Source organism: Trichomycterus rosablanca, chromosome 9, assembly GCF_030014385.1.
Source record: "Trichomycterus rosablanca isolate fTriRos1 chromosome 9, fTriRos1.hap1, whole genome shotgun sequence".
NCBI lineage: Eukaryota > Metazoa > Chordata > Actinopteri > Siluriformes > Trichomycteridae > Trichomycterus > Trichomycterus rosablanca.
In genome coordinates, this window is record NC_085996.1 from 13,210,210 (window position 1) to 13,223,870 (window position 13,661).

The window sequence follows — 13,661 nt, forward strand, 5'->3', positions numbered from 1 at the left end:
CCTAAATTGCCCCCGTCCCAACTTTTTTTGACATGTGTTGCAGACTTGAAATGCAGGAATGGAGGTATATTAACAAATGAAATGAAGTTGAGCAGATAAAACATGAAATATCTTGGGTTCAAACTGTCTGCAATCAAATAAAAGTCAAAGTAAATGTATTTTTATTTTATTTACATTTTCCATACTGTCCCGACTTTTTCTGATTTTGGGTTTTATATATGTGGTTATATCAGCTATTGTTGAGTGGCGGTTCTTGATGCAGTGCCGTCTTTTGTGCCCCTGGCCTTTATGCACTGAAATTCATCCGGATTCCTTGAATGATATTATGCACTGTAGAGGGAGAAATATGCAAATACCTTCCAATCTTTCTTTGAGGTTCATTGTTTTTAAACATTTCAATAATTTTCTCACACATTTGTTGACAAACTGGAGATCCTCTGATCATCTTTTCTCATCAAAGACTCAGTAATCATGGTTTGGTACAAAAGTGACATCCAGGAAAGGCCATCACCTGTTTGGAATCACATCAGTATTTAGTTTTTTCACCTCATTACTAACCCTAAATTAATAGCCACCTCATTAATAGCCCCCGTCCCAACTTTTTTTGGAATGTGTTGTATGCCTGAAAGGAACACTCCATTGTTATTTTATTTACATTTTCCATACTGTCCCAACCTTTACTGATTTGGGGTTGTAAATTTGTCTTATTTTCAGTGTATAAGTGTCAAAAACAACTCTATTTCTTTACATTAGTCTAAAATATATACAGTTCCACAGGACCATGGAACGCATTAACATTTTCCCATACATCTTTATGGGAAAAATACCTTGAAACTACTCCAAGGCTCCACTGTTGTTTTAAACTAGAAATGTTTAACAAACTCATGGTTGCATGTCCATGTACATTTGGCTACATAATGTATGCAGAGTCAGTACTGGGTCCGATGTAAGACAGAACATAGACTCTCAGACAGAATGAGCTTTAACCTATAAGTCAACCTTACAGAACAGAAAGGTCTGTGGTTTGAATTGTAAACATGCTACAATTCCCATGTTTCTCTTCGAGGGTTTGGCAACAGAGGAACATGCAGTGAACCTCACCCAGACATTTCTCTGAATCTTTTACTGCAAACACAACTGGATGAAATACACAGTTTTTGGAAGGGTGGGGTTGGCAGGTCCTAACAACGGCTGGATTGCTTACTGCTTATTTCCTGGGATTTTAGATGTTCCTGGCGAGGTTTCCTTTTATTTTCTATCCATGTTTGTTTTTTGAAGGCCTCAGACTAAAGTATGTGTTGTCCTATAGAAGCAAAGATTATAAATGTTTTAATTGGCCCAAATATATTTTCTGAGCTTGGTATACATGGTGTCAGGCAACCGTCTTTGTTAACTTGTGGTCAGGTGGAAATAAGGGGATTTTGAGAGTGAGGATTGCCAGGTCAAACGGACATTAGCAGACCTGCATGGTTTATAATCAGTGGCCAAGCCACGGGCGGGGAGATTTATGAGGGTGCTTTAGGAGGCTTCCGTTCCTTCATTTTTATTATAGGAAAGGAAGCGGTTATATGCCGTTTGAGGTAGTGGTTCAGATGTAACTAGTTCCCATGCCAGACTTTAATCCCAGATTGGTGAATGAAGCAGAATTTTGGTCTCAGCATCTTGGTCAGTTACAAGAAATAACATCAATGGGTCAGAGGTATCTAGTCATACACTGATTAGCCATAACATTAAAACCACATCCTTGTTTCTACACTCTGTCCATTTTATCAGCTCCACTTACCATATAGAAGCACTTTTTAGTTCCACAATTACTGACTGTAGTACATCTGTTTCTCTGCATGCTTTGTTAGCCCCCTTTCAAGCTGTTCTTCAATGGTCAGGACCCCCACAGGACCACCACAGAGCAGGTATTATTTAGTTGGTGGATCATTCTCAGCACTGCAGTGATACTGACATGGTGGTGGTGTGTTAGTGTGTGTTGTGCTGGCATGAGTGGATCAGACACAGCAGCGCTGCTGGAGTTTTTAAATACCGTGTCCACTCACTGTCCACTCTATTAGACACTCCTACCTAGTTGGTCCACTTTGTAGATGTAAAGTCAGAGACGATCGCTCATCTATTGCTGCTGTTAGAGTTGATCATCTTCTAGACCTTCATCAGTGGTCTACAACTTCATCAGTGGTTTACAACTACAAGGTGGACCAACTAGGTAGGAGTGTCTAATAGAGTAAACAGTGAGTGGACACGGTATTTACAAACTCCAGCAGCGCTGCTGTGTCTGATCCAATCATGCCAGCAAAACACACACTAACAAACCACCACCATGTCAGTGTCACTGCAGTGCTGAGAATGATCCATCACCAATTAATACCTGCTCTGTAGTGGTCCTGGGAGAGTCCTGACCATTGAAGAACAGCTTGAAAGGGGGCTAACAAAGCATGCAGAGAAACAGATGGACTACAGTCAGTAATTGTGGAACTAAAAAGTGCTTCTATATGGTAAGTGGAGCTGATAAAATGGACAGTGAGTGTAGAAACAATGAGGTGGTTTTAATGTTATAGCTGATCAGTGTATATTGGTAATTGTAGTTGATAAATATTAACTATAGGAGTTTACCATGTTTGTGTTTGTAAGCAGTAAAAGACCCCTGGGAATATTTGTATATAACATGACTGGTTATTTTGTTCTTGTTTCTCGGCAGCTGACAGCATCTCTGCGAAACCTGGCTGACCTGCCCGAGTCCCGCTCTTCCTTCCTGTCAAACAATGTGTTCTCTACACTGTGTGAAGTTATGGATGGTCATCAGGATGACCAAGACATCTGTCTTAATGTGGCCAGAATATTTAGGTGAGGGGCTGTTTTCTGAACTCAAATTTCTCAGAAGAACTTTAATGATCATCAGAAAAGAAAATGCATTTTGTCGATGGAGCAAACTCAGCCAAGCTCTAAGTGATTTTACAGACTCTGTTTTTTGGGTTGTGGACCTTGGCCCCACCACACTGGGATGGGCTAGAAAACTAAAGATTGATGTTTTTGCATTAATATTACAACACTGAAGTCGAATGACTTTCTGACAAGTCACCTTTTATTGGCATTTATTGGTATGCTAGCTTTTATGAAGGTTTTTTTATATTTTATGAAGGTAAATTTTTTTGCACACGTGTCAGAGGGGGAATGTGTTAGTCACGGCCCTTCTCGGTCAGGGTTGGATATCTGCAGCAATAGGGGTAGCCTCTGAGTAAGGCGCCATATAATGGCTGACCCTGCGCTCTGACCCCTGCTTCCAAACAAGCTGGGATGTGCAGCCATAACATTAAAACCACCTTCTTGTTTCTACACACATTGTCCATTTTATCGGCTTCACTTACCATATAGAAGCACTTTGTAGTTTTACAATTACTGACTGTAGTCCATCTGTTTCTCTGCATGCTTTGTTAGCCCCCTTTCATGCTGTTCTTCAATGGTCAGGACTCTTCCAGGACCACTACATAGCAGGTACAGAGCAGTGACACTGACATGGTGGTGGTGTGTTAGTGTGTGTTGTGCTGGTATGAGTGGATCAGACACAGCAATGCTGATGGAGTTTTTAAACACCTCACTGTCACTGCTGGACTAAGAATAGTCCACCAACCAAAAATATTTAGCTAACAGCGCCCCGTGGGCAGCGTCCTGTGACCACTGATGAAGGTCTAGAAGATGGCCAACTCAAACAGCAGCAATAGATGAGCGATCGTCTCTGACTTTACATCTACAAGGTGGACCAACTAGGTAGGAGTGTCTAATAGAGTGGACAGTGAGTGGACACGGTATTTAAAAACTCCAGCAGCACTGCTGTGTCTGATCCACTCATACCAGCACAACACACACTCACACCACCACCATGTCAGTGTCACTGCAGTGCTGAGAATGATCCACCACCTAAATAATACCTGCTCTGTGGTGGTCCTGTGGGGGTCCTGACCATTGAAGAACAGGGTGAAAGCAGGGTAAAAAAAAGTAAAGAGAAACAGTCAGTAATTGTAGAACTACAAAGTGCTTCTATATGGTTAGTGGCGGTTCGAAACTGCATTTCTGCTAGAGCGGGATGACCGGACTATGTGGGTGGGGTTTTCAAACGCTGTGTAAGAACCGTGATTAGCAGATAGAGAGGCGCCTGTGCAGAGTGTATGGGTCAAAAATGGTTCCGCTAAGGGCTGCATGTGGGTCAAAGGAGGCGTGAGCAGCAGTATAACCACCTCGACTGCAATCAGGGATCCCCCAGCAGCGGAAGACAAATTGACTGTTCTAAATTGGGGGAAAATGGGAGAAAATGCATATTCACTGTGGCTTGGAGTGGCAAACCACTACTGAGACTCAAAATTGGCACCAACTGTGGCAACTGCAAAGCTATTTAAAGTTAGTTTAGTCCCATAAAAGAAATATGATGGTTGTTGCATACACAGACATTCAAATGACTGTTTATTTGTGTCTGTTTAGGCAACTCTATACCCCCCTAGACACAACGTTATGCTTTGCTAAATTTGGTAGGGCAGAACTTGCAGAGAACCCTGACCCCAAACACATCCAGTAACCCCAGATGAATGTGAATGCTCACTGCAAGCCAGACCTTGTCACCCAGCATCAGTACCCTACCCTACCCTACCCTGCTTTCACAGTATATCATGTCAGACCTCTATATTGTATTTCCAGCAAGCTGTCTTCATATGCTGAGTGCTGCTATGTGCTAGCTGAGACGCCGAGCTGCTATCGGCTATTTTTAGCCTTGTTGAGCAAACACAGCAGGAAACAGGTGAGTCCAGCCCAAACATATGCTCTGTATGCTAAACACAATCCTACACACACACACACACACACACACACTTCTGATCTACAATGTCACTGAGTGCACAGTAAGACATGAGCAGCCATAACTGGAATAGAGATAGAAGTCAGACGTTTATAAATGCTTGTGTGGGGCATGTATGGCAATCAATTGTCTTGAGATAAAAAGTACCACAGAGCAGTGGTCTCTTAGTCACAGTTAGGAAGAAAACCCAAACTGCCACTTCACTCCAGTTTTGCTTTAGAAGAAGCCACAATCACAGTTTTTTTCTTTTAGCTTGTCACATGTCTGTCTGTCTGGCTGACTGTCTGTCTATCTATATAACTGTCTGTTTGTCTATCTATCTATCAGTTCATCTGTCTTTCTGTCTGTCTGCCTGTCTGTCTATGTATCTATATATCCGTCTGTCTGTCTATGTATCTATATATCTGTCCGTCTGTCTGTCTATGTATCTGTCTATCTGTCTGTCTATCTATCTATCTTTATATCTATCTGTCTGTCTGTTAATATATACAGTATATATATATATATATTTATTTTTGTCTGTCTGTCTTTATATCTGTTTGTCTATTTATTTATCTATCTGTCTATCTATGTATATTTTTGTCTGTCTATCAGTCTGTCTGTCTGTCTATCTATCTGTCTATCTATCTGTCTGTCTTTATATCTGTCTATCTGTCTCTGTCTATCTATCTTTATCTATCTGTCTATCTTATCTATCTATCTATCTATCTATCTATCTATCTATCTATCTATCTATCTATCTATCTATCTATCTATCTATCTATCTATCTATCTATCTATCTATATGTCTGTCTCTCTCTTTCTCTCTCTACAAATATATATGTGTGTGTGTGTGTGTGTGTGTGTGTGTGTGTGTATATATACAGGGTGGGCCATTTATATGGATACACCTAAATAAAATGGAAATGGTTGGTGATATTAACTTCCTGTTTGTGGCACATTAGTATATGGGAGGGGGAAAACTTTTCAAGATGGGTGGTGACCATGGCGGCCATTTTGAAGTCGGCCATTTTGGATCCAACTTTAGTTTTTTCAATGGGAAGAGGGTCATGTGACACATCAAACTTATTGAGAATTTCACAAGAAAAACAATGGTGTGTAACTTTATTCTTTCATGAGTTATTTACAAGTTTCTGACCACTTATAAAATGTGTTCAAAGTGCTGCCCATTGTCTTGGATTGTCAATGCAACCCTCTTCTCCCACTCTTCACACACTGATAGCAACACCACAGAAGAAATGCTAGCACAGGCTTCCAGTATCCGTAGTTTCAGGTGCTGCACATCTCGTATCTTCACAGCATAGACAATTGCCTTCAGATGACCCCAAAGATAAAAGTCTAAGGGGGTCAGATCGGGAGACCTTGGGGGCCATTCAACTGGCCCACGACGACCAATCCACTTTCCAGGAAACTGTTCATCTAGGAATGCTCGGACCTGACACCCATAATGTGGTGGTGCACCATGTTCGACTGATGCCACTCTCCAGTGACATGCGGCGAGTGCTACGCTGTGGGCTCTTGCTGAATGAAGCTAGGACAGCCACTGATGTTTCTTCATTAGTGACAGTTTTCATGCGTCCACATTTTGGCAAATCCAACACTGAACCAGTTTCATGAAACTTGGCAAGCAGTTTGCTAACTGTAGCATGGGAGATGGGTGGTCTCGTAGGGTGTCTTGCATTGAAATCTGCTGCAATGACCCGGGTACTGCGTTCACATCAACACAATTTCTATCCGCTCCTCATGTGTTAACCTCTGCGACATGTCAATGGCTGTAAACAAAGAGAAGCTTGTAAATAACTCATGAAAGAATAAAGTTACGTTAAAACCAAGCGCACCATTGTTTTTCTTGTGAAATTCTCAATAAGTTTGATGTGTCACATGACCCTCTTCCCATTGAAAAAACTAAAGTTGGATCCAAAATGGCCGACTTCAAAATGGCCGCCATGGTCACCACCCATCTTGAAAAGTTTTCCCCCTCCCATATACTAATGTGCCACAAACAGGAAGTTAATATCACCAACCATTCCCATTTTATTTAGGTGTATCCATATAAATGGCCCACCCTGTATATATATATATATATATTTGTAAAGAGAGAGATATATGCCTGTATCTATCTATCTACAGTGTATCACAAAAGTGAGTACACCCCTCACATTTCTGCAGATATTTAAGTATATCTTTTCATGGGACAACACTGACAAAATGACACTTTGACACAATGAAAAGTAGTCTGTGTGCAGCTTATATAACAGTGTAAATTTATTCTTCCCTCAAAATAACTCAATATACAGTCATTAATGTCTAAACCACCGGCAACAAAAGTGAGTACACCCATAAGAGACTACACCCCTAAATGTCCAAATTGAGCACTGCTTGTCATTTTCCCTCCAAAATGTCATGTGACTCGTTAGTGTTACTAGGTCTCGGGTGTGCATAGGGAGCAGGTGTGTTCAATTTAGTAGTACAGCTCTCACACTCTCTCATACTGGTCACTGAAAGTTCCAACATGGCACCTCATGGCAAAGAACTCTCTGAGGATCTTAAAAGACGAATTGTTGCGCTACATGAAGATGGCCAAGGCTACAAGAAGATTGCCAACACCCTGAAACTGAGCTGCAGCACAGTGGCCAAGATCATCCAGCGTTTTAAAAGAGCAGGGTCCACTCAGAACAGACCTCGTGTTGCTCGTCCAAAGAAGCTGAGTGCACGTGCTCAGCGTCACATCCAACTGCTGTCTTTGAAAGATAGGCGCAGGAGTGCTGTCAGCATTGCTGCAGAGATTGAAAAGGTGGGGGGTCAGCCTGTCAGTGCTCAGACCATACGCCGCACACTACATCAAATTGGTCTGCATGGCTGTCACCCCAGAAGGAAGCCTCTTCTGAAGTCTCTACACAAGAAAGCCCGCAAACAATTTGCTGAAGACATGTCAACAAAGGGCATGGATTACTGGAACCATGTCCTATGGTCTGATGAGACCAAGATTAATTTGTTTGGTTCAGATGGTCTCAAGCATGTGTGGCGGCAATCAGGTGAGGAGTACAAAGATAAGTGTGTCATGCCTACAGTCAAGCATGGTGGTGGGAATGCCATGGTCTGGGGCTGCATGAGTGCAGCAGGTGTTGGGGAGTTACATTTCATTGAGGGACACATGAACTCCAATATGTACTGTGAAATACTGAAGCAGAGCATGATCCCCTCCCTCCGGAAACTGGGTCGCAGGGCAGTGTTCCAGCATGATAATGACCCCAAACACACCTCTAAGACGACCACTGCTTTATTGAAGAGGCTGAGGGTAAAGGTGATGGACTGGCCAAGCATGTCTCCAGACCTAAACCCAATAGAACATCTTTGGGGCATCCTCAAGTGGAAGGTGGAGGAGCGCAAAGTCTCGAATATCCGCCAGCTCCGTGATGTCGTCATGGAGGAGTGGAAAAGCATTCCAGTGGCAACCTGTGAAGCTCTGGTAAACTCCATGCCCAGGAGAGTTAAGGCAGTTCTGGAAAATAATGGTGGCCACACAAAATATTGACACTTCAGGAACTTTCACTAAGGGGTGTACTCACTTTTGTTGCCGGTGGTTTAGACATTAATGGCTGTATATTGAGTTATTTTGAGGGAAGAATAAATTTACACGGTTATATAAGCTGCACACAGACTACTTTTCATTGTGTCAAAGTGTCATTTTGTCAGTGTTGTCCCATGAAAAGATATACTTAAATATCTGCAGAAATGTGAGGGGTGTACTCACTTTTGTGATACACTGTATATGTCTGTCAATCTTTATATCTGTCTGTCTATCTTTGTCCATTTATATATTTATCTGTCTATCTGTTTGTATATCTATCAATGCAATTGAATTGTAAGATGTGCCTGTCTTAAGTGTACTCCAGATGTTCTTTGAATGTGTTACTCTTCTTTTGTTTAAATGCTACTAAATACATTTAAGATAGAGTCAGTAATGAGTACCTTTTTAAAAGCATTCTGCCCAACCCTGTATATAAGTATACTGGTGCTGGTCATAAAATTAGAATATCATGAAAAAGTTGATTTATTTCAGTAATTCCATTCAAAAAGTGAAACTTGTATATTATATTCATTCATTACACACAGACTGATATATTTCAAATGTTTATTTCTTTTAATGTTGATGATTATAACTGACAACTAATGAAAACCCCAAATTCAGTATCTCAGAAAAATAGAATATTGTGACAAGGTACAATATTGAAGACACCTGGTGCCACACTCTAATCAGCTAATTAACTCAAAACACCTGCAAAGGCCTTTAAATGGTCTCTCAGTCTAGTTCTGTAGGCTACACAATCATGGGGAAGACTGCTGACTTGACAGTTGTCCAAAAGACGACCATTGACACCTTGCACAAGGAGGGCAAGACACAAAAGGTCATTGCTAAAGAGGCTGGCTGTTCACAGAGCTCTGTGTCCAAGCACATTAATAGAGAGGCGAAGGGAAGGAAAAGATGTGGTAGAAAAAAGTGTACAAGCAATAGGGATAACCGCACCCTGGAGAGGATTGTGAAACAAAACCCATTCCCTGCAGCTGGAGTCAGTGCTTCAAGAACCACCACACACAGACGTATGCAAGACATGGGTTTCAGCTGTCGCATTCCTTGTGTCAAGCCACTCTTGAACAAGAGACAGCGTCAGAAGCGTCTCGCCTGGGCTAAGGACAAAAAGGACTGCTGAGTGGTCCAAAGTTATGTTCTCTGATGAAAGTAAATTTTGCATTACCTTTGGAAATCAAGGTCCCAGAGTCTGGAGGAAGAGAGGAGAGGCACAGAATCCACGTTGCTTGAGGTCCAGTGTAAAGTTTCCACAGTCAGTGATGGTTTGGAGTTCCATGTCATCTGCTGGTGTTGGTCCACTGTGTTTTCTGAGGTCCAAGGTCAACGCAGCCGTCTACCAGGAAGATTTAGAGCACTTCATGCTTCCTGCTGCTGACCAACTTTATGGAAATGCAGATTTCATTTTCCAACAGGACTTGGCACCTGCACACAGTGCCAAAGCTACCAGTACCTGGTTTTAGGACCATGGTATCTCTGTTCTTAATTGGCCAGCAAACTCGCCTGACCTTAACCCCATAGAAAATCTATGGGATATTGTGAAGAGGAAGATGCGATACGCCAGACCCAACAATTCAGAAGAGCTGATGGCCACTATCAGAGCAACCTGGGCTCTCATAACACCTGAGCAGTGCCACAGACTGATGGACTCCATGCCACGCCGCATTGCTGCAGTAATCCAGACAAAAGGAGCCCCAACTAAGTATTGAGTGCTGTACATGCTCATACTTTTCATGTTCATACTTTTCAGTTGGCCAACAATTCTAAAAATCCTTTTTTTGTATTGGTCTTAAGTAATATTCTAATTTTCTGAGATACTGAATTTGGAGTTTTCATTAGTAGTCAGTTATAATTAACATTAAAAGAAATAAACATTTGAAATATATCAGTCTGTGTGTAATGAATGAATATAATATACAAGTTTCACTTTTTGAATGGAATTACTGAAATAAATCAACTTTTTAATGATATTCTAATTTTATGACCAGCACCAGTATATGTTTTCATGAAATGTTTTAACTGCCACCCTTAAAAACCTCTATCAACACGATCCAGGGTTCTGAGAATCATAAACACACCCACAGCACTTCATATAATAGGACAGTGTTCTTTCTGACTTTCTCATCTCGCAAATTACATTGATCTGGTTTTGCTTCTGAGTAAAGACTTAAGCAGAATTAAGCAACAGTTTGGAAACGCCTATGTGACTGTATGTCTTTCTGACACTTGAGGACGTTTAATTTAGTACCTTGTGCTTCAAACGACAGCTACACAAAGTCAAAGTAATGTTAAGCCTCTGTTTGAATTTATGAGTAAAGTTTCCATACAGCTAAGTGGATTATTAATTTAGTGGTGTAGGAATGTTAATAATATCAATGAACTTGTGCCATGGCCTCCTAAATTCTTCTTAGTGATTATGATTGACTACAGATGGTGTATTTTCTTTACCCAAATAAATAGGATTATATTGATGGCACCCATTAGGAATAACATTAAACAGTACTTGCTTGCCAAGTTTGTCAAAAAACCCCCACAACATATTAACATCACCATAGGCATAGAGGCTGTCACAGAAGAAAGACGCCCCTCCACCGAAATTGGCGCCTTAGAGTTTGACTGATGTTTGTCACATAGCAATTTAAAGCTTTCTTAACTGTAGACAGATTCTAATTCATAGCAAACCTGTCGTTTGTCAGGTCTGCCATCCGCCTGGGCTGGGAGGCTACATGAACAACGATTGGCTTCTTGTTCATACAGGTTGAAAAGCCGAATAGGGACCTCATAACTGATGCAATTACGACCTATGCTGGTTGATCAGGGTGTGGTTGTCCAGACACAAAGTTGATCGGCATATGAACTCGCCTCGTGCAGGTGAAAAGATGCAGTCGGCTACTGCACACAGTCTCGCTCTACTCAATAAGCAGTAGAGATCAGCATCAGTAGAGAGAAAGCGTAATGCAATCAGGTAATTGGATACGACTAGATTGGGAGGAAAATTGGTTTTCTGGTTCAAAGTTTACATCAGACCATCCAGACAAATTTCCTTCAAGCATATGGTAACAATTTGGGTTTTGTTCTCGAACTTGGCTAGAGAAAACTGCTCCATAAAGGGTGCTTTAGGAAATCTAATGCCACAGACCTAAATTACATTTAAAAAAAATTACACCACAAAATTAACAATCATAGGTTCCTCTGTGTGTAAACCCAATTCCCAAAAAAGTTGGGACAGTAGGTCAAATGCACATAAAACCACATTCAGTTATTAGATCAGTTCTTAAAACCTTAAAATTGATTTATATAACTCAAGGATCAAAATGTACTTTACTTCTGTTGACCCGTTACTACTACATCTCACAAACCATGTTAAGTAGTAAAGCAACGTGTCCCCCTTTGACTGTCTGCAGGATCTGGTGGTGCGTCTTCTGTTTACATTAGGAAACCTGGCAGCCAGAAGTAATGAGGCCAGACAGAGAGTGTATGAGGAGGACGGTGCTCTAGATGTTCTCCTAGATCTTTTCCAGATCTACATGCAGGGTGTCAGAAATCCTCTGGACTCCCAGGATCTTTCCCATTCAGAAGAAGACGTTCTGATAAAGCTGATTAGGGTTTTGGCCAACCTGTCCATTCATTCGACTGTAGGCGTGGCACTGGCGGCCAATTCACAGTGTGTGGAACTACTACTGGAAGTGATGGGTAAGTCAATAATTCATAAAAAGGATTTCTTTGTGGTGTCTGGATATCACTTTTAATTAAAAGTCGGTGCTATGTCCTACATATCCACGATTAAGAAGCATAAAGAAGCAAGTAAATTGTATTTCAGTGTTTTTTCATATTATTTGTGTTATTTTCAGTGTATAAGTGTCACAAACAACCCCATTATTTTACAGTAGCCTAAAATACATGCAGTTCCACAGGACCATGGAACACATTAACAGGTTTCCCATACATCCTTATGGGAAAAAATACCTTGTAACTCAACACCTTTAAAACTCGACGCCACTCCCAGAACCAATTGACGTCGAGTTTATAGGTATCACTGTGCTCACATTTTTTCTGCTGAATGGAAGAACATTCTAGTGGCAGTTTGTTTATTTATTACTAAAATCCTCTTAGCAGGTATCAAATTAGGATGAGGCATAACATTATGACCACCTTTCTAATATTGTGTTGGTCCTCCTTTTGCTGCCCCATACACAACAAACTGTGATGAACTCTGCATTCTGACTCCTTTCTATCAGAACCAGCATTAACTTCTTCAGCAGTTTGAGCTGCAGTAGCTCGTCTGTTGGATCGGACCACACGCGCCAGCCTTCGCTCCCCACGTGCATCAATGAGCCTTGGCCGCCCATGACCCTGTCGCCGGTTTACCACTGTTCCTTCTTCGACACTTTCGATAGATACTGACCACTGCAGACCGGGAACACCCCACAAGAGCTGCAGTTTTGGAGACGCTCTGACCCAGTCGTCTAGCCGTATTAATTTGGCCCTTGTCAAACTCGCTCAAATCCTTACGCTTGCCCATTTTTCCTGCTTCTTACTAATCAACTTTGAGGATAAAATGTTCATTAATGCCTAATATATCCCACCCACAAACAGGTGCCGTGATGAAGAGATAATCAGTGTTATTCACTTCACATCGGTGTATATGTACAAAAATCAAAGTGGACAAGGTGAAGCATTAAATCTCTAAGTCCACATTCAGTAATAATACTGATGAAAAGGTTATTAAATATTACAGCAGACAGCAGCCAACTTCAAAATGACGCTCATGGTTTTGGCCGCTTTAGGCTGTATATGTGTTGTATTTAAAAGGTCAGCTTTTCTAGATCAGTGCTTACCATTCACTCAACAAAATGCATGCAAACAGCTACAAACAAAACCACCAGTAACAAGAAGCGGCAGGCAGGACTGCTGTGATTTCCCAGAGTCTGTGTTCATGAACAGATCGCTCCTTCTTTACATATTTCTGAGATATGGAGGAGAAATGTTTCTGTGGATTGTAGTCGATAAACACCAGGCTGCTCAAGCTTGCACGTGAACGGTGAAAAGTTCCTTATCACTTCCTGTTCCTTTGTACTCCATCTGTTTCTCTACATACTTTTTTAATCTGCTTTCACCCAGAGCAGATATTATTTGGGTGGTGGATGATTCTCAGCACTGCAGTGACACTGACATGGTGGTGGTATGTTAGTGTGTGTTGTGCTGGTATGAGTGGATCAGACA

The 13,661-nt window shown here is 41.4% G+C and overlaps 1 protein-coding gene across 1 annotated transcript in view; it reads left to right on the forward strand.

Annotated features, from left to right (window-relative positions):
- armc2 (armadillo repeat containing 2) overlaps positions 1-13,661 on the forward strand; it is a 47,985-nt gene that overhangs the window by 21,502 nt on the left and 12,822 nt on the right. The window contains exons 11-13 of the mRNA XM_063001153.1: positions 2,705-2,850; positions 4,693-4,792; positions 11,843-12,131. Of these exons, the coding sequence (XP_062857223.1) occupies positions 2,705-2,850; positions 4,693-4,792; positions 11,843-12,131 (535 nt within the window). The remainder of the gene's footprint in view (positions 1-2,704; positions 2,851-4,692; positions 4,793-11,842; positions 12,132-13,661) is intronic.